At 49.5% G+C, this 20,773-nt stretch overlaps 1 protein-coding gene across 1 annotated transcript; it reads left to right on the forward strand.

The window, feature by feature from the left end:
- The first annotated feature begins 2,029 nt into the window (after positions 1-2,029).
- Positions 2,030-20,766, forward strand: DENND2C (DENN domain containing 2C). Its single transcript, XM_029962481.1, has 17 exons — positions 2,030-3,571; positions 5,121-5,269; positions 5,817-5,929; positions 6,297-6,464; positions 9,252-9,348; positions 10,066-10,110; positions 12,228-12,415; positions 14,497-14,606; positions 15,079-15,148; positions 15,494-15,571; positions 16,325-16,465; positions 17,122-17,270; positions 17,657-17,834; positions 18,166-18,207; positions 19,167-19,272; positions 20,127-20,366; positions 20,645-20,766. Exons 1-17 carry the CDS (start codon positions 2,793-2,795, stop codon positions 20,764-20,766), a joined length of 2,775 nt encoding a protein of 924 aa, XP_029818341.1. The 5' UTR covers positions 2,030-2,792.
- The last annotated feature ends 7 nt before the right edge of the window (positions 20,767-20,773 follow it).

Consider the following 20,773-nt stretch of genomic DNA (forward strand, 5'->3'; position numbering starts at 1 on the left):
TGAGGGCATGGGCTGCCCATGCTCCATGAATTCTGGTCTGGAAGTGCTTAGTCCTGTGGATAAACTTGTTGCTCTGCACTGTAGTGTCCTTCACGGCCTCTCCCAGTGCTATTTCTGCATCCAGCAATCCCGTGTTTGAAGACCTGGAGGGCAGTGAAGGAGCCTGGTGTGAGGCTGCACTGGCTCAGGAGGCTGTTTCACCCCTCTCCTCACCTGGCTGACCCCAACAGAGCCTTTCCTTCTTCGCCTGTGCCTCCAGTCCTCGGGAGCATCCTGGAGTGCTGCTGCTGCAGAGTAATTGCAGTGGCACAGGAAAAGGGAAAGCTGCTTTCCTGTCTGCTAATCAGGACTGTGCAGAAAGGGATGGAGGAAGGATGGCTCTGCTCTGGCTCAGGATGTTTTGGCAGCAATGCCTATTTATAGGAGAGGGCAGGGGCCCCTGGCTGCCCTGCAGGAAGGGGTCTCACAGCGGCCTGGCTACGGAAGCGTTGAGGGCAGGCTGGAATGCTGATGATGGAGCAAATATCCCCAGCTCTGTGCTTACCCAGATTGTCCAAGTTTATCCTGCTCACTGCTGAGTGGGAGAGTTACTGGCAGCTGTCTGGGACAGTGTGGTGAGCAATGCCAGACTGCAGGAACCCACAGTGTGGGAGCTGCTTCCCACAGCGAGCAGTGCTGCTTTGGGGGAGGGTGACAGGGCAGCAGAGAGCCAAGGCTCGGTGCCCTGTGTGCCCAAACCATCCCTGAACTGCTTGGGGATGTCCTTCACCAGTGAGCTGTCTCACTGGTGATGTCGAGTAGATGTACCAAGGCTGGTGTTTTGCTTTTCATTGCACCACAAGTGCCTCAGCCAAGCGGGTCAGCAGGGCCAGGGACAGCACTGGAGCCTGGGATCTGAGGTGTGGTGCCAGCAGCGGGAAGGATGCGGGTCTGTGCTGTGCTGGGGACTCTCCACACCCAGCCTGGTGCGTGGGGCATCCTTGTCAGGCAGGTTTAAGCTCCTCTGTCTCCCAGCCTGGTTTGCTGCCCATCCTTGGCTCTGCCCACTCCTACAGGCTCTGGTGAGTCAGTGCAGGCTGAGTGTTGAAACAGCAGCTTTGAAGGACGTGTGTGTGGCAGTGGGAGCTGGCTGGGTCTGTCAGGTGGAACCTGAGTACAGGTCTGGTGTGACTTTAGCCCCTGTTCCCACCTGGAGTGACTCTGGATTGCTTTCTGCAGAGATCCTCTGGTTTTGTGCATGTGTGGAATGGGCACTGCTTGTTGCTTGTTCTGCCTTTTTGCAGTGAGACTTCTTGGTGCCAGGGGAATGTTACCAAAACCAGAGTGGCCAGGCTTGCTGCCCTGGCCTGAGCCCAGCTTTGCTGAGCTTGTCTCCCAACACAAATAGGGAATGTTAAATAGACCTGGAGGGCTGGAACTTCTGAGATGGGATAATTGCCCAGAGAAAGGGAGGAACAGAGCTTGTTAGAGCCTAAGGGCTGCTATCTTCTGTCCAGGGTGAGTTTTCAACTGTGCTGGCATATCTGAGGATATTGGGAATGCCTTGTGAGCTACAGGTAGAGCCAAAGGGCTCTGAGGCTGAGGATCTACATGTGAAATGTCTGTGCTGAGGCCATCCTGGACCTGTAGGTGCTGGGTCTGTACAGCCACCACAGTTCTCCCTGGTGGTTTCACCTGCCATCCTTGCTGGAATATCTGGAGGATGTTTGCTGTATCCTCTGGATTATACGCTGGGATAGTCTCAAACATCACAGCTCCTGTTTGTGCAGGCTCTGCTTGGGTAGAAGAAGCCAGAGTGTTCCTTTAGAGTGTCTTCTCCTCTGCTGATCTTAACACAGGGCGATTTTTCTCCTGAGCATGAGAACTCAACAACTTCTTCTGCTTGTTAAAACTTTCCTGGCTGCAAACCACAGGCTGGGCACCACTGCCCTCCCGTCTCTCTGACGGCAAATGTAGGTCAGGTGTTGACAAACAGAACATCAGGCAGGTTTTTACTTGTGTTGTGCAGCAGGAGAGCAGTTCTGGGAGGAGGGTGCACTCCTCCAGAGTTGGGCTCTTCTCCAGCCATCACAGCTGTTCTCGTCCTGTGTGAAGCTGCAGTGTCCTGCTGCTGCTGCCTCTCTGGAGAAGTAGATGTGGTTCTCTTTCTAGAGAGGTGGTGTTTCATGTCCTGCTGTGTCTCTGCTGAGTGGAGAGCTCACAGTGCTGCAGGGGTTTGGCTCTGTGCTGCCTGAGGTGCTCTGAGCAGTGCAGAGCATCAGGAGGAACTGCCTGGGCTGTGCCGGTCCAAGCAGAGGGGCTGGCTCAGGTCCACGCTGCTGTGTTCCTCTTCCATGAAATAATTTCCTTGGGTTTGGACCCTTGGGATCCCTAACTGTGTTTTGTTCCTGTTGTGGTGTTTTGTTTGTTTTTTTAGCCGGTGAGGCCTCGACTTCCTTTCATTAACCCTCCCAAATGTGCGCTGCACAAACAGGCTTTGTGGGGAGCGCGCCCTGGAAGCCCGTCCCGAGCATGTGATTTGGGTTGGAATGTTCTTCAGCAATTGCCAGGGAGCAGCTGGAAGTTCTGAAGTTCATGGGGGCTGGAAGTTCTGAAGTTCAGGGGGGGCTGGAAGTCCTGAAGTTCACGGCTGGAGCGCAGCTGATGGTTCCTGTCTCCCTTTTGTCCCCAGGTCGCGCGAGGAGGCAGCGCTGACGCCCGGGGGCTCTCCCACAACGCTGGGTGTGAGCAGGACACAGCAGGACCTGGCCAAGGCTGGAGATGGGGTGTTTGTGAGCACAGTGGCACCTGCCATGCACCCAACGAGCTCTGTGGACGGCACCTTCTCCCGCTCGGCCGTGCAGACCCTCTCCCGCAGCCACTGCCGCAACATCAAGCAGAAGATCTCCCAGTGGGAGGGGAGGACACGGGGCTGCCCCGGCAAGGAGAGGCAGCAGCCAAAGGACTTTGGGGTGAAGTATGATCCCAGCTGCAATGCTGTATCCAACGTGAAGCCAGAGCACACAGAGAAGGGCAGGTCCAAAGATCCAAAGAGCCTGGGGTTGGACTTCAGGGAAGGTGCACGGACCTGCTTGCAGACTGGTGGCTGTGATGGCCCAGCTTCCCAAGCCAAGGGGAAAGGACAGGGGCAAACAGGCTTCCTGGACTCAGGGGTGACACTGCCCCCAGGGAACTTCTATACCTCACAAGCTCTGTGGAGGAGAGCAGATCCCCCTCTGCCTGGCAAAGCCCCTCCTGTTCCCCTGGACCTTCAGAGGAAGCGAGGGGGCTCTGGCTCCACGGAAAAAGAACTGAAAATCAAAGGAGTGGACTCTCTCTGCGGGGCAGAGAGGAGCTTGAAAAACATTTACTCTGAGGTTGAGGGGCAAGAGGAGGAGCCAGCTCCTGTCCCACCACCCAAACCCTGTAGGACTTTCCGTTACCTGGCAGAAAAGAGTGCTGGTGGTTGTAGAGATTCCAGTGCTACCAGGGAAGTTCCCCTGCAAAAGCAGTGTGGAAGGGACCTGGTGTCATCCTCCAACAATCCTGAGAAGAGAACAGACAGCAGGAGGATCAGAGGGAGAGCCCAGAGGTACATAATTCATCTCTCATGTCTGAAACGTGTTTCCTTATCTCAGTTTCTCGATGGGTTTAAGCAGCTTGCTTGCCACAATACCCTTGTGGAGGTGCTACTACTGCTGATGCCTCTGCTGAAGGGGAGAGGATATTCCTGGATGAAAGTATCCCCTTTCCAGCATTGTGTGTGCACTGCTTTTGCTGCTGATAATCTTGCAAAGAAGGCTGCAGGCTCCAAACAGGTGTCAGCCCCACACCTTAGAACAGAGTGGAGTGACAATATGCTGGCCCCAGGGAGACACCTGCCTGCTCCCTGCCTGCTGCTCTGCCCTGAGCTTGCCCTCAGCTGCAATTTGTGGATTGCAGACTGGCTTTCTGCTGGGGCACTGTGGCTGCTGAGTATTTGGCTTTCCTGGGAGTGAAGGATTCTCTTGCTGCCTAAAGTTGAAGAGCGTGGGTTCCCCTGGTGCAATAAGTTTGGCTGTTTTTCCCTCTTTCCTGTGTGTAAAAAACCTCTGAGGTAGCTTGATGCTAGTTCTGCCTAAAGAATTGGGGCAACTGTGCTAGAGGAGTGTGCACGTGACCATCAGGGAAGAGGCTCGAGGTCCTGAAACCTTTCACAGTGGTAAAGTGTGTGGCAACAACCCAAGTTTTCTGGGCTGAATCCCTGCCAGCTCCTTTGTGACCTCTGTGCCATGATTTTGAAATGCCAGCTCACAAATGCATGAACAGCCTGAGCATGAGTAGGAGAGGTCCAGTAGAAAGCAGTGCCCTGATTCTGAGCGCTGCTGCAAGTCTGCAAAACGTGTTTTGGGTTCTTGCCTCTGACAGGACGGGACTCACTTGGACCCTGCTTGGCCATGGAGCCTCCAGCTTCAGTTTTAACTTAAAAACCTTCCAGAGTAAGTGAGTAGGACTCACTTGATGTGCTGGTTTGGTCTGGGATGGAGTTAATTTTCTTCCTAGCAGCTTGTGTGGTGCTGTGTTTTGGGTTTGTGATGAAAATACTGATAACACAGCAGTGTGTCAGTCACTGCTGAGCTGTGCTTACCCAGAGTTGGGAGGGGACACAGCAGGGACACACTGACCCCAAGTGACCCAAGGGATATTCCAGACTCTGTGATGTTGTGCTCAGCAATAAAAATTAGGGAAAGAAGGAGGAAAGGGGGAGACATTTGGAGTGATGTCACTGTTGTATTTGATGGAGCCCTGCTCTCCTGGAGATACCAAACACCTCCCTGCCATGGAAAATAGGGAATTAATCCCTTGTTTTGCTTTGCTTGCATGTGCAGCTTTTGCTTTACCTTTTAAACTGTCTTTATCTCGACCCATGCATGTGTTTTCCCACTTTTACCCTCTGATTCTCTGCCCCATCCCGTAGGTGGGAGCGAGTGGCTGCGTGGGGCTGAGGGGTTAAACCCCAACACTTGGAAATCAGAGTCCAGAGTGGGGCACCTGTGTGCTGGGTGGCCCCAAGGAGGGACCATACCATGTGTGGACTGGAGACAGCAACTCACTGGTACAGGCAGGTGCCTTTAGGAGAAGTTACACTGGTTTTCCTCCAGGAAATCCTTTGAGTTTGAGGACATCCAGGGCTTCCGCAGCCGGAGGGCAGCCACCAGCTCCCACAGACCTCGGGAGGAGACAAATGGCACCACAGGATCCAGGCTGGTCTACACACAGTCAGAGGACAACATCTACGAGGACATCATCTGTATGTGCCTGTGCTTCTGGGGGATGCCCTCACTTTGTTTAAGGGGTGCAGTTTTGCTGGGGAGGGAGGAGTGAGGATGAGGATCCTTTCCAGCCCTTTCCAGCTCTGTGACTTTTTAAGTCCTTCCCCATCTGGGGTTCTTTGTTGGTGTTAGTAGCTATCTGCATGTGAAGAGCCTGATTTCAGGTGTCCTGGAAGGTCACTGGGGTTGGTCTGTGCTACACTGATGTCTTTATTAGCTCTTTGGATGCTTTGCTCGAGTGCTGCCCACAGATCAGTGTGAACACTGCCAAATTAGCTGCTTTGCAATAGAGCTGCTTTCTCTGCAGGGGTGGAAGTGTTTTGTTCTGCTGTGTCCATGTACAGTTTGCCAAGTTGATGGCAGTGGGTTAGAAGGATATTTGAGTGGTGGGAACCCATCTTAAAACAGGTCTCTCAGACCTGTTAAAGCTTGGCACATAACTGCACACTTTCCCTGCTAATATTCCTTGCAGGAATACGTGGCTTTATCTCCTTTCATAAATCCCCCATCCAATGTTTCTTCCAGGTCCTGCAAAAGAGAACCCTTATGAAGATATTGGAGCACTGCCCTTACCCCTCTGGAAGGTCCCATCTGTCTGGAAGCTGCCCCCTCCCCGGAGCATCAGCAGGGCTCCCAAGGTAGGGTGGGGGCATTAAATGGTCAGATGTTTGCAGAGTCATCCTCATAAGGGCCCTACTTTGTGCTCACCCCCAGCCCCACATTCTCCACTGCCAGTCATTGGTTTTCCTTATTTTTTATTGTTTGTTATTAATGTAAATGATATGTGATGTAAATAATGAACAGGCATGGCAGGGGCAGTTGATGAAGCTGCCAGAGAGCAAAAGAATGGGAACAAGAGAGTGTTGGTGAGATACTTCAGTGGGTGGGGTGTGGTGCAGAGTTTGGTAGAGCAGATTTGCCACCTGTAATCTGACTCCTTTGACTCTGACCTTGGACCAAAGCTTGATCTCCTGCTTTACCATCTCTTCTGACTCTGTTTTCCAGCCTCCCCCAAAACCTGCCTTCCTCAGCCGCAAGTCTCTTGAGCTGAAGCCCTCCCAGCCCAGTTTCCAAGGGAGGGTGGTGAAGGACACCTCTCTGCCCGTCACCCTGTCCAAGTGGAAGCTGTTCCGAGCAGTGGAGGCTGCCAGCAGGAGAAAGAACTTGCCCTGGGTGAGACTGAAGCGTGAAATGTTGTTCTTGTGTGGCATTTCAAACTCCTGCTGCGTTGTAAGTGCTTTGTGAGTGGTCAAACAGCTTTGTGGCTGTTTGCCTGGCAGGTGGGTGCTGCTGGGTGCTGCTGTGTGTGTGGACCAGTGACTCTGCTCATCCCATTCCCTCTGCAAGTGGCAGGGCAGGTGTTTGGGGGTCAGAGGGCCAGTTCTAGCTGGGGCAGTGGTGGATTTGTTGGCCAGGAATTGACAGACAGAGTACTCAGTGTTGACCTGGAAATCAGGGCTGTGTGTGACTACAGGCTCTTCCTCCTGCTTTGTCATCTAAGCCTTGTTCCCAGTGTTTCCATGGAGTGTAAGGATGCTGGTTTTGTGCTCTCTGGGAGCTGAAGGGGCAGTCCTGTACCATGGTGTGTGGATGTTCCCTGCTCCCAGTGACTGCTCAGACTCATCCTTAAGTTCTCACTGCAGGCCCTGAGTTACTGGATGGCTCTGGGAAGCTGGGCCCTTGGTTCCTTGGCATGTTGGCTTGGAGGTCTTGACTTGGCATCAAGAACAGCTGTTCCATGGTCTAAAGGTGAAGAGGAGCAAACAGGGATAAGTGCATTTCACAAAGCCTTCATACAGTTGTCCCCTCTGGCCTCTCCCTCCTGCCTGGCTGCAAAGGCCAGAGGGCTGAGAAAGGCTTTAAATCCACCTTCACATAGAGGACTGTTGTAATTCTCATTTGATGCCTTGGGAACCTATGTGGATGCTTGGATTGGTTACCAACTTGTGTCCCTCAGTGATAAAATGCAGCATGTGCTGTAGAAGGAGAACTGCAGCTTCCACTGTGGTGGCACTTTGTGCATGGGACTCAAATCCCATTTGTGGTAGTGGCAAGGACTTAATTTTGCCATGGTAAAATCATTTCACTTCTGCAGATCTTTTTTTCTTGTGAAAATCACATGTCTTTGCTCAGATTGCCCAGGACTGTGAGGTAGAGTTGGACAGCTGCAAAAGCCTTTTCAAACCTTTAAAGTGCTTTGGAGTATCAAGTAACTCCTGTCTGTGCTTCTAAACAAACTGTAGGTCTGGAAAATCAGGAAGGAGATGGCAAGATTATTAAAATACTGTGATGGAGAGTATCTTTCATTTGGAGAGGGAAAATAAAACATTCTCCAGAAGCAAACCTATTCCAAAAATCTGGTAACGATTCACATGCAGGAAGAGCATTTGATTCTCTTTGCTCCTGAGGAATTGAGCCAAGATTGCTTGAGAGATTGAGAAAAGGACTGGAGTCTAAATAGAGAAAAACTTACTTTTTGCTTGAAAAACATATGGTTGCCCTAAACACACCCAGGGTCTTGTACTGGTGACTCAGCTGCACAAAAATCAGAACAGAAATGGAAATTCTCTAGGTAAGGCTGGATGAAAGGGGAAAGAAGGCAGATTTGGCAGGAGAAGCACTGCTTTGTGCTGTGGGCTCTTTGTTCCTTGCTGCCTCCTTGTGCTGGGAGGGCTGGCTGAGGCAGAAAATGGGGAGAAATCGACTGGAAAAGAAGAGCTTAAGCCTAGTTTGCTGCGCTGGGGATGAAGGCTTGAGCTGAAAAACAGGTTCTCTCGAATATCTTCCTTTTTATGTAGTATTTGTGGTGACAAATGGCTGGGCCCCACCCTCCTACATTCAGTTTAACGAATTCTTAACTTGAGACAAGAATGAACTTGACCTGCTCCCTGCACCCAGTGAAAATCCTTCTTCACATGAAGCAAGAGCCGCCTTTGATGTTGGGAGCCAGGGAGCCCCTGTGGCACTGCATTCCTGGCAGGTGAGGGGCAGGTCCAGGGCAGCCTGTGACAGGGTCACAAAACTTGTCAGGACTCTGGTTTTAGGGGTGCTGTGACCAGTAGAGGAAGATTAACAGAGTCAACTCCAAGTGTCTAAATGCTGACCCTTCTTTCATGGCTGTAGCTTAGTCTGCGTTGGGCTGTGGTTTTTCCCAACCTTTTCCTTCCAGTGGGTCAGGTCTGTGGTGTCCCTGCAGCACAAACCCATTATTATGTCCCACTCTCTGTCTTCACCCATGCAAAAATCACAGAATCCCAGAATGGTTTGGGTGGAAAGGCTCCAAAAGCTCATCTCATTCCACCCCCTGCCATGAGCAGGGACTTTCCACTAGACCAGGTTGCTCCAATCCTGTCATTTTAACAAACTACCCTGGAACAAGGACTGTGCTTGGAGCAGCCTTGTTCTGTGCCTGACTTGTGCTTTGGGAAACTTCTTTGAGCTGACATCCAAATGCAGCAGCAAACTTAAAAAACAACCCCCCCAAAAAAGGCTCCAAGGTACAGTGAGAGAGCCCTGCTCTTTCTGGGCTTGGAAAGAATTGGGATGCTGGAGAATGTGTGGAATTCCGAGTCCTCTGTGGTGGAGGGGTTTTAAGGTGCTCTTGTAAGTGCCTTTGCAGTTGGCTTTTAATAGAAAATGGAGATGTGATGCCAGACAGTTTGTCACTTCTGCTGTTTGGTAAAGGAAGTGTGACAGTTTCCAGAATGTTGCACAGTTTGGTGTCAGCTTTGGGTTGTGCTCACAGGAACCCCTCTGCTGCAGCAGAAATCTGTGCTCATTTATTCTGCAGTGAGCTGGGCCAGAAGTGCTCCAGCCTCTGAGCCAGGGCTCCTGCCAGGATTTGGGCAGCTTTTCCCAAGTGTTGTGGTGCTGGATTAGGGCTGTTGGGCTCCATCTGGTTGACACCCAGACCCTTTTCTGGACCCTCACATTAACCTCTGATTCTGCTTTGGATTTCAGCTGGTACTGAAAATCCAGGAGATCTTTGATTCCAAGCGTGGAAAGAAGAAGGTGAAGCTGCTCAGTCCTGCTGGGAGAGAAGCACCTCCAGTGAAAGGTATTGTGGTCTCCAGCACCACTGTCTGTGCTATAAAACCTCTTGAGTGGCACAGTTCCTGTACACCCTGGCCTGGCACCACCACCCCATGCTGGGCTGACACAGCAGTGCTAAACCCCACATCTTGTGGCTGGAATTGAGCTTTCAGCATCACTAGGATTGGCAACACTTGCCTAACCCAAGTTTAACACTGTCACAAGTGGAAGTTTCTGAGCCTGAAGAGCTGAGCTACTGGATAAAAATGCTTTTTCAAAGGAGCAGAGTAAAGCCAAAAATTCCTCAGAAAACCACTTGGCACAAGAACTACCTCTGACTACTCCACTCACTGCTTTTGTGCCTCTAAAGTGATATTCCTGTGTTGTTCTGGTTTTGTAGCCGTAGCGTGGTCTTTATTTATAGTACATTCTGTTCAGCAGCTCTGCAAAGTTTCATAGCAGTATCAAATAAGCCCCTGGTTTCTGCTCTTTGCCTGTGTTCAGCTGACCTTCAGGTCATTTACTGACAACAGTGACTTGATATCAGCTCTGCTTTTTGAAATTCACTGTTGTAACACATTTGCCAGCACCAGCTGCCCTTTGCTGGTGCTTTGGGCAGGATTGGTGGGCAGCCCTGAGGGATGTTGATCTGATGAGTCTCGAGTTGTCTCTCTTTCCCAACACTGGGTGTTGCCCATCTTCCTTCTGCATGGCTAATAAGTGAAAACTATGTGTGTTTCAGGTGAAACCAGTGGGAATGAAAGCGATACGGAAAATCAGCCAAAAAGTGAGTGAATCACAGGGGCTGGTCCTGTCCCCACAGCACTGCACCCTTGGCTAAGGCTCTGATGGGATGAGCACAATTAGTGGTGACTTCTGCTGAGACAGAGAAAGGGAACCTCTGAGAGCTTCCCAGCTCCAAGGCTGGGAACTGCTGCTGTGACAAATGATGCCTGAACACCAGAAAATAACTCTCTGAAACTCTTCTGAGTATTAGAAACAAAAAGCACTCATTTATTTACAGCAGGCTGGGTGCTCAGAAATCATTCCCAAAGGAGGGAATTACAGAGGTTCTGCAGTTTTTATACTGTAATATCTAGATAGACATTACATCATCTGTTACACCCACTTCCCAAATCTCCTACAATACCACCTTTGCCCCACCCCTGACACACCTCCCGAATTTGAGTCAGTGGTCCTGAAATGACCACTCCTTCATCTTCCTCTTGGTCTTCCTCGTCATCTCTGTCCTCCCTGCAATGGATTCAAGGCCTCTGGGTAGCTTTGACTACTTATATAAAGTAGTGGGACTCTGTTATGTGTCTTTTTTAGTACATTTCTACAGATGAGTAGCTCTTCACCTTGCCAAAATCTTGAAATTCTTCACAAGGAACGTTAAACAGCGTTTTCAGAAATCTTGTATGAAGGTACTTAGTGAGCTAAAAGTAATAATGAGCTCTACTAAAACCTTACATAATATAGATTTTTAAGGCATCACAAACCAACCTCTATTTCTGCCACTTCCCAGGAGCACTGGAGGTTTAATGCCATTAATCTGCCTGTCACAAGAAACAGATTAATTTTGGGGTTGGTAGAGTCACACTTAACTAAAATGTGTCTTCTGGGAGATGGTCCTTGGTCAGCTTTGCTGCCAACACTTGAGATTATTCCCCCTCTAATTCCTTCCCTTGGTTCTGTTTTATACAGTGCTGTAAAATGCCCTTTTCTCTGGGGAGAAGTCACTTGGGTGTTTGTCTGGTTCCACAGTCCTGAGTTTGATCACAGACCCAAACTACAGACTTGATTTTGGCTCCTTGGTTTTGGCTGATGTGGTGATGCCCTGGCACAGGTTGCCCAGAGAAGCTGTGGCTGCCCCATCCCTGGAAGTGTCCAAGGCCAGGTTGGACAGGGCTTGGAGCAACCTGGGCCAGTGGAAGGTGTCCCTGCCCATGGCAGGGGGTGGGACAAAATTATCTTTAAGGTCCCTTCCAACACAAACCATTCTGGGATTCTGTGAATTGTTTTAGGAGTTTCATTTGCTTGGAGGGAAAGATAGAAAAGGCCTTAACTTGGAACAAATAATGAAGTTCTACTTTTTTATGGTAAGGAGAGTAATGGAGAGTGAAGAATCTCTGCAGAAATACAGTGATTGAGTCACTGCCTGGTTTGAGAGTTGTTTGAAAGTGTCTAGAATGTGTCACGGTGCCTGGGCCACAGGAATTTCTGACGTCGGAGTGCTGTGCCTGTGCTTGTGAGTCTGTACTGCCTGTCAGGACAGCCCAGCCTGGAGGTTTCTTGGCCAGGAAACTGGCTCTGCCTTTCCTGAGTGCCAGTGCTGCTTTAGAGTCGCTGCCTGGCAGTTACTGGTGTTTACTGGAGCCATTACCACAGCACATCACTGCAAGGTGCATGGGAAGGACATCAGGGGCAGCAGGAGAATGCTGGGTATTGGTCAGGAGGGATTTGCAGAGCTGCTCCCTGTCTGAGTCATGGAACTGTTGAGGTTGGAAAAGACCTCTGAGGTCATCAAGTCCAACCATCAACCCAGCACCACCACCACGTTCACCACTAACCCCCGTCCCCAAGTGCCACATCCACATGTTTGATGAACACCTCCAGGGATGGTGACTCCCCCACTGCCCTGGGCAGCCTGTGCCAATGCTTTACAACCCTTCCTGTGATGAAATCTTTCCTGTCATCCTGTCACTTGTCACCAGGGAGAAGGGCAGCTCTGTGCTTGAGGAGCTTGAGGGGTCCTGTATCCCGCGGAGAGAAGGAGGGATGTCAGGCAAATCCACCCATCTCTTTTCCCCCTCTAGAGATGATGATGAGTCCTCTTCTGTGACCTGCAGGTGTGTGGCAGTGACCCCCACGGGCTGATTTGGGATTTATTCCTCCCTCCAGGTCACCACAGGTGCCCACGGCAGGTCCAGGCAGCCTCCAAGAGGAACCCGCACTACCAGACCTTGGAGAGGGATCTCATCGAGCTGCAGGAGCAGCGGCTGTTTGAGCTCTTTGTGGTGGTGTCCCTGCACAGGAAGCCATCTGAGGTGACCTACACACCACAGATCATCCAGCAGTTCCCCAGCAAGGTAGGAGCTGCTTGGAAACCTGCCCCCAAAACACACTCAGCAGCGTTTCCCTTCCTAAGGATGGGATACAGGCTTGGAATGTGAAGCACCTTGCTCTGTTACAGGCCTAATGTATGGCACTGGGAGGTTGTTGAATATATTTCTTGGTAATGAGCTTATTGTCTTTTTTGGAACTAGGAACTAGGAAGGCTCCTACTTAATTCAAATTTCCTGGAAGTACCATAAATCCACACAGGATTGTGATACCTGCTGAGGCAGACGAGGGAGAGGAAGGGAGTGCATTGCTCTGTTCCCAAAGCTGGCAGGATCTCATCCTGGCAGTCTGATCTGTCAGCAAGGAGTGAAGCAATTTGACTGGTGGTGCACAGGAACTGGAATCCCAGGGCTTTTATGCTTATTTACGCTGTTTTGAAAAAAATAACAATAAAAAAGGCAAAGCTGTGTGTACCAACCCCCCAGCCAGGGGAGAGCTGTGGAAGCTGAAGTGCTGTAGCTACCACGAGCCATTTGAAATAAGCTGTTCAGCCCAGGTGGGTGACAAAATCAGTGTGTGGCTCTGAGTTATGGCTCAGTGTACATGGTTGTGAAGCTGAGATGGAGCCTTGATGCTTCTGTGGTTCCAGACTGAAATGAATATTCAGCTGTCACTGCCTAGGCTTGTACTGCTGCCTTCCACTGAAACCAGGACAAAGATAGGAATTCTGACTGTGCTGCCAGGAGAGAGCCAGAGATCATTAAGGAATCTGCATGTCATCCAAATAGGAGAAGTCAGATTCCTTGAGGGGGGGTTATGTGGGACCCCAGCAGGACCCACAGTGTCCCACTTCCAGCTGCCTGAAGGATTTATGGACAAGTAACTCCTGTGTCTTAAATGTGTGAATGCTCTGGATTCACAAGATGGATAAGGAGCTACAGCCAGAAAGAGTGCACAGTGTTGATTTAGTGGGTAGAACTTAAAATACATGAATAATACTTGCTAAAAGTGCAAACTTTAGGGTGTTAGAGGAAAGGAAGGAATGTGGCAGATTTAGCTGCAACCTCTCAGTCTGTCCACTGCCTTTGGGAAGGGCACTGCAGAGCTCCTCTCCTGCTGCCCCAGCAGACAACCCAGCTCTGCCATGTGGCTCTTTACTGGCTTTTGTAAGTGCACTGACACAACAAATTACTTTCTCAGTATTTATTTATTTTCTGCTCAAATTAAAGTGTTTTGATGAGTGGCTTATGATGGGACACTGTCATACTGGGATTTTGCAGGGATTGCCAAGTAATTATGAAGGTGTTCTGATTACAGACTTGCCTCCCTTCTAATATTAGCCTTGCTTCCAAGTAATCTGCTGTCACCCTCTTCTTTGGGCTGTGTGCCCAAGGACATCAAAGCTTTTGTACAACTGTTACTCTGTGAAAATGCTGGTCTGTTTTCCTAATGCTCCTTTGAGCTGTCACAGCTTGGTTCACTGGAATAGCCTGGATGTGCTGAGTGTCTAAAACCAGCTTTACGCCATAAACTTTTCACTTCTCGGGGGCATTTCCTGCTTAAATGTGATCTCTCTTATTTGAACACCTTCCTTTGGCCCTTTCTGGGCAGTTTTGAGTATGGAGAGTTGGCCTCTAGTCTTTGAGGGATTTGATTTGAAGCCACACGTGGTGTAGCTGGAATGTGTGATTCAGAGACTGTTGTTGCACTCGAGTTATGAGTGATCTCTGCACATCACAGGCTGAACACATTCCTGTTCCTGTTAGTGTTTTCAAATCTCCTAGGGATAGAACCAAGGCAGGCTGACCCAGCCATCATCTGGGGGGTCAGTTCTGTCTTCATTCCCCAATAAACTTGAGTGCTTGTAAATCCTTACTGTGTTCTTACCAAGACCAGCTGGGTCATTTTACCAAGGTCCAGTCAGCAGGAAAAATGCAAGAGGGGAGTGGGAATCTCTTATATTCAGAATATATTCTCCTGTACCTGTGCATTAGTTATCTGATGGATCAGCATTTGGAAGTGTCAGGAAGATGCTTTCTCTGTTGTTTTAAATGCTGCAGCTGTGCACCAACCTCAGTGACTTCAAATGCATGTGTTACCCCTCCAGCCTGAACATCCCTTCAGACAGTCAAAGGATACTGAAGAGAGGCTAAAGGTCATTCCCAGATTCTGCTTTCCAGATCCCAAAGACTGGTTTCCTGCATCAGACCTTAAAAGGTAAAGACTTGGTTTTGAATGCTTGTGCCTGAAACAGGCACTGCTGAGAGCTTTGGTGTGTGCCAGAGGAACTGCAGCCAGAGCAAGGGAAAATGGGAAAGGCTGATCCTCTGTGCAGGGGAAGATGAGGTGGGGACGTGGGCTCGGAGTTCTGCTTCTGCCCAAGCACTGTCTTTCCTTTAGGGAAGTTTGTGACATCTGTCCAAAACCAGCTGCTGGGGCTGGAAGTGCTTCTGCTGCTCCTTGGCTGAATGGAGAAGCAGCTGGGAAGGAGGAGAGCTGGAATAGCTCAGTGAGAGCCCATGGGCTGCAGGCTTTCCTCCTGAACAGAGCCTGCAGTCCTTGCTAACCACAGCCAGGGATCTTCAACATGACCAGAAGGAGAATGACTTTATTTTGTGTGCTTTGTCGGTGTCTTCTCTGAGCTGTGTGGTGAGTTAACCCTGATTTAACCCTGCCTTTTGTTCCCCAGTGAAACGTTCTCCTTCGTGCTGACGGGTGAGGACGGCAGCCGCTGGTTTGGGTACTGCAAGAAGCTCCTGGTAAGGGTCTGTGTGTGGGCTGGAGGGTACAGAATGCATTGCACAGGCAGAGTCAGGTGCAGGACATGAATCAGAGGTGGTTTTCCATGTGGGGTGTGCAGCCTGTGCTGCTGTGGAGGTGAGGTGCCAACCCTTTAAATGCAGCGGGAAGGGTCATGGTGATCCCCAGAAATAGTGAAACAGGCTCTGGGCATAAAACAGCTCCTGAAACTGGGCATTCCTCAGGAATCTTTTAAGTGTAGAGGGAAGTGCAGCAGAAGGAATTCTGTGAAGGAGCTGCAGTGTGAGGGCTGGGTTGTTCATTGCACCCCTGTTCTCAGCAGAGCTGTTGCTGTTGCCTTTCAGCCAGAAGGGAAGGGGAAGCGCCTGCCCGAGGTTTATTGCATCGTGAGCCGCCTGGGCTGCTTCAACCTCTTCTCCAAGGTGAGCTGGGGACAGCCTGTCACCCGAGTCTCTGACAGCCTGCAAGCTCCAGGAGGATGCTTCTGTCAAGCCTAGAATTGCTTAGTGATTGCAGCTCATCCCCTGAGAGTGGGGGTTTCTTGCTGCCTTTGCTTTGAGAGGGAAAATAAAATGATACTAGTGCAGAGACTTGTGAGCCAATACACAGGTCCTTCAGCAATTACTGTCAGGAAGTGGCTTCTGATACCTGGTGTTGTTGAGGGTGCCCCTTCATCCTCTTCTTCCATGAGTTGGAAATGGAAAATCAGTTTGGGAATGGGGTAGATCTCACCTTGTTTCTTGTAGCACCATGAGGAGGGGAGATAAAGAGGTGAAGAATGGGGAAAAATACTGCAGGTAAAGGGCAGAATAATACAGGGGTAAACTTTGATGAAAGCTGATTGTGATTGTTGGAGCAGAGAGTTTCTAGAACAACGTTCCAGGAAGGTTTCTTGGGGAGGGTGGTGGCATGTTGCTCCTCTTACTCCTCTAAATAATGAGAATTTAATGCTACACACAAGACATTTCCTTCCAGTAGCAGGAGGCTGGGGAATGGAGAGTTGTGCTCGCAGGAAGCTGTTCCTGTTTGGTTGTTCAGGCACTTGAGAGGGGCTCTCACAGGGTCCCAAGCGAGAGGGAAGAGCTTCCCCATAGCCTGGAATGCTCAAAGAGGGGCTCCCACCTCCCCTGGCTCACCAGCAGCAGTGAACCAGTGCCCCACGTGCTTTCTTGCAGATTTTGGATGAAGTGGAGAAGAGGAGAGAGATGTCCCCAGCCCTCGTGCACCCGTTCATGCGCAGCGTGATGGAGGCTCCGTTCCCCGCCCCGGGACGCACCATCACCGTCAGGAGTTTCCTGCCTGGAGCAGGGGATGAGGTAACAGGGATCAGGAGGGGCTTCCCTCTGTTAGTGGGGTCTCTGGGACACAGAGCCTCTTTGCAAACTGCCCTGCAGTGATGCTGCCTGTAAATATTTAATCTGAGGAAAGTGCCCTGAAGTCGCAAGGGAGGTTGTTACAGAAACCAGCTTTCTGTGGAATCCCCGACATTGGAAGTGATTCCCTGCTTTTTAAGGAGGAGCTGTTGGAGAGTCCTCTGTGCTGCACCAACTGCCTGGGCCCTAGTTAGGATCATAAAATATCCTGAGCTCGAAGAACCCACAAGGATCATCCAGTCCAACTCCTGGCCCTGCACAAGACACCCCAAAATCCCACCCTGTCCCTGAGAGCGTTGTCCAAACACTCCTTGAGCTCTGGCAGCCTTGGGGCTGTGACCACTGCCCTGGGGAGCCTGGCCAGTGCCCAACCACCCTCTGGGGGCAGAACCTTTCCCTGAGATCCAACATAACCCTCCCTGGTTATGTTCCAGCCGTTCCCTTGTGTCCTGTCTCTGATCACAGAGAGTAGAGATCAGAGCTGCCCCTCGTGAGGAAGCTGCAGACCCTGATGAGCTCTGACCTCAGGCTCCTTTCTGCAGGCTGAGGGGCAGCAGCTCTGGGCTCCCCCAGCACTCTGTGTCTCCCTCACCCCTCAGGTGATGGAGCTCTGCCGCCCCTTGGACTCTCGGCTCGAGCACGTTGACTTCGAGTGCCTCTTCCAGTGTCTCAGTGTCCCCCACACCATTCGGGTCTTTGCCTCTCTCCTGCTGGAAAGGAGGGTCATCTTTGTGGCTGACAACTTAAGGTAACAACCGAGTGTGACTGAGTAGTTCATTCTGAGGGGTGCTGTTGTTGGATACTGTTATTTCTTCTGCCTTTGGGCCTGTTCCACGTGCAAGCGTCTTTACTTTTTGTAATTAGTTGCATTTGAAAACCTTTTGCACTTGCCACACAACATCTGCATGCTTAGATTTTGGAGTATGCTGTTTACACAAGAGGAAATATGTCTACTTTGCCTTTTTAGTCTGGGTTGATGCTGTTTTAGCTCCCCATAACTGACTTTAAAAGTGGGTGCACGGGACTTCTGCTGCTGCACACAAACACTTGCCCTGAGCGTTTCTAACCTGTGGCTGGAGCTGAGACCTGAAGGAAACACTGACAATCCACCCTGTGCCTCTCTCACCTTTCCAGCACTCTGTCTAAGTGTGGCCACGCTGCTGTTGCAACACTTTACCCCTTCACCTGGCAGCACACCTACATCCCAGTCCTGCCAGCCTCTATGATCGATATCGTGTGCTCTCCGACCCCGTTCCTTATTGGCATTCTCTCCTGCTCCTTACCACAGCTCCAGGACCTGCCCATAGAAGAGGTGAGAATGGGGTGAGGGACAGTGTCAGTGGGATGAGGTTGCCCCCTCTGGAATAATCTCTGGATTCTGTCTTAACATAAACTCAACCATTTTGAGAAGTTGGTGAACTTGGCAGACACCGGTCAGGGTGTTCCAGTGTTATCAAAGATAAATAATGTTCACTGTTCTTAGAGACAGGAATAATCAGTGTTCTTAGACACAGGCTGCAGTTAGGCAGAACTTGTGTGACAGGACATTTAAAACAAACAAACAAACAAAAAGAGTTGGGTTTATTTTCTGTACAGCAACATACCTGGTTACGAGTCAGTGTGTTTTGTACATCTTTCCTCAGGTTCTCATTGTTGATCTTTGTGCCGACAAGTTCTTGCAAGAGGTGAGTGAAATAACAGTGCCAGTCACTCATGCCAGGAAAAGGCATCAATGAAAGAAATAAAAACAAGCACTCAGGATAAGCTGGTGTTCGTATGTAGACTCCAGTGGCTGAAGAAATAACCTTGTAATCCCTTTGGACTGACAGAGAAGGGAACAGGCTTAAAAATCCCATTTGCATGATATGGAGAGCTCTGCATAGCCAAAGATGCTGCTTGTCTGAGCTGAATTTAAAAATGGATACCTGGTTTATTATGTGAAGGAGATCACTAAGATCCTCTGCTGCCTTCTGGCTGTCTCTCCCTGTACTTGTTCTGTAAAATACTTTCTCCTCTCTCATCTAGGTGAGGTGTGTTTGTTGGTTTAGGTGGTTGTTTTCCCCAGGAGTGATAATCTAGGGAACAAATTATCACAGTTCACTTGTGCTTCTTTGCTGAACTCCACCTAAAGTGCTTCTGCATCACCAGACAAGGACCTACAAACTGGGATATTTATTACTAGTTCAGGAGGATATTTGCTTCTCCTTTCCCTCACCTCACTGTCCTGTTTTGCATTGCAGCCTGCAACTGGAGAAAGGTATTAAAGGATTGGGGTTTTTTTAAAACCCAAATTTTTGGGGGTTGAGACTTGTCATATTTTCTCAACAGACTTGTTGTTGTTTGTTGTTGTGTGTTTTTTCACTGCTGAAATAAGCCTGAGTCTGTGTCGTGGCTGTAGCACGTGTTCTGTGTTGGCCAGCTGTGTGTGTGACTTTAACAGAACGTGTTTGGAGGGTGCTGAGCAAATATTTTTCATTTCTCTGGCTACAAAACAAATACATTGCTCCACCAAGATCCACCATATCCCAGAGTAACTCCCCTTCAACTGCTTTAGGCACGTTATGGATATTTCTAATCTGTTCCCTGGTTCTGCTGCTGATGGATCTAACACAAAAATCCTTCCTTGGCCAATTTTTGTCTGTAGGTATCAGATGAAGACGAGATCCTGCCTCATAAACTCCAGGCTGCACTTGTACAAGTCTTGGAAGAACGAAGTGAAATCCTGTCACATGGGCAGAGTGACACACAAGGTACTTCTGTGGAAAATTTTCTGTGGAAAAGTGTTTTCCCATTAGCAGATCTTTAGAGCTGCTGTGGAGTTGGTATAAAAATGAGCAAATGGGAATAAACATTAAGAAGGGACATTTTAGTTGTTTCCCTGTGATCCCACTGAGGACATCTTGCTTGTGAACGTGTGAGAAGTTTGGTGTGCTGACAGTTGTTCCTCTTTTCACAATCAGTATGTGCAGAGCTGTAGCTTTCCTTGGGCCAAGGGCATCAGTTCCTGTGCTTTGAGGTTTTTTTGATTTTTCTTAAGTGGCAGAGACGATGCTTTTCTCAAACAGAGAGTTTCTGTACTTTAGAAGGTACTCTGACAGATCATTTTCAAAGCTGGACTGATTTATACATAATCCATCAGATAAGGAAGTGTGAGAGTTTTAAAAAGCATTGGATGGCTGCAGAGAATGGCATTGTCAAATGATGTAATCCCATACACATGAGAGGTAACAAAGTTAGTTTTCCAGTGGGTTTGTGTTCTGTAGTTTGTCTAATTCTTTAAGAGAATTAAACTTAGCCTGTCAGCATATTAGACACGAGATGTTTGGCAGGAAAAATGGAATTCTGAACGCTTTAACTACTGGAAAGGCTTTAGAATTGAACCTGTCCCAGCTGCAGCACAAAGCTGACATGGGAAATTGAATATTTGAGCTGTGACCTGTTTGATATCAAAGAGTCATCTGAGATTTCATAGTCTGAGACAGCCAGCCCAAAAAATAACTGAGGTCACTGCTTTCCTAAGAGCTAAGAAGGACCTAAGGGCTGCTTCTCCTTTGGAAGAGGAGTGACCAAAGTGATGGGAAATCCCTCTGTGTCCTCCTTGCAGGGGACATGACTCTGAACTCGCTGGTCTCCGAGGCTTTTGTGCAGTTCTTTGTGGAGATTGTTGGGCACTACTCCCTGCACATGACCGTCACGGAGAAGGGGGAGCGGGTGTTCCAGCGGGAGCCCTTCCGCAAATCCCACGTGTCCCGCAACGTGCGCCACTTCCTGCAGTTCTTCATGGAAACACAGATGTTTGCAGGGTTCATCCAGGACCGGGAGCTGAGCAAGAACGTGGTCAAAGGTAGGTTTGGTCTTTCTTCTTGTCCTGGAAGGTTGTCCTGTTGGGATTTTGGCATATGGGGTAGCCCCGTTCTCTTCCAGTAACTCAACAAAATTCATCTTATGAAGCAGAGAGTTGTTGCATCTCTCCTTTCTGGGCTCGATCCTGCAGGTTACAGACACTACATGCAGGATTTCCTTTCATAACCTTGTTAAGCATAGAAGATGCCACATGGTAAAGCGTGGAGTAGCTCATGTAGGTGAGTGATTTTTAATTTTTTTTTATTTTTTTCTCTTCAGGCCTTTTTGAGATCCGTGCCTTGGAGTATTTGGAGAGTATTCCAGAGACGGAACGAACTGGAATGAACAAAATCCTTCGCAGCCTTGGTAAAGGGAGACCCTTGATTTTTGTTGATTTTTAATTTTTTT

The sequence above is a fragment of the Manacus vitellinus genome, unplaced genomic scaffold, assembly GCF_001715985.3.
Source record: "Manacus vitellinus isolate BGI_N305 unplaced genomic scaffold, ASM171598v3 scaffold_47_pilon, whole genome shotgun sequence".
NCBI classification, from domain to species: Eukaryota; Metazoa; Chordata; class Aves; order Passeriformes; family Pipridae; genus Manacus; species Manacus vitellinus.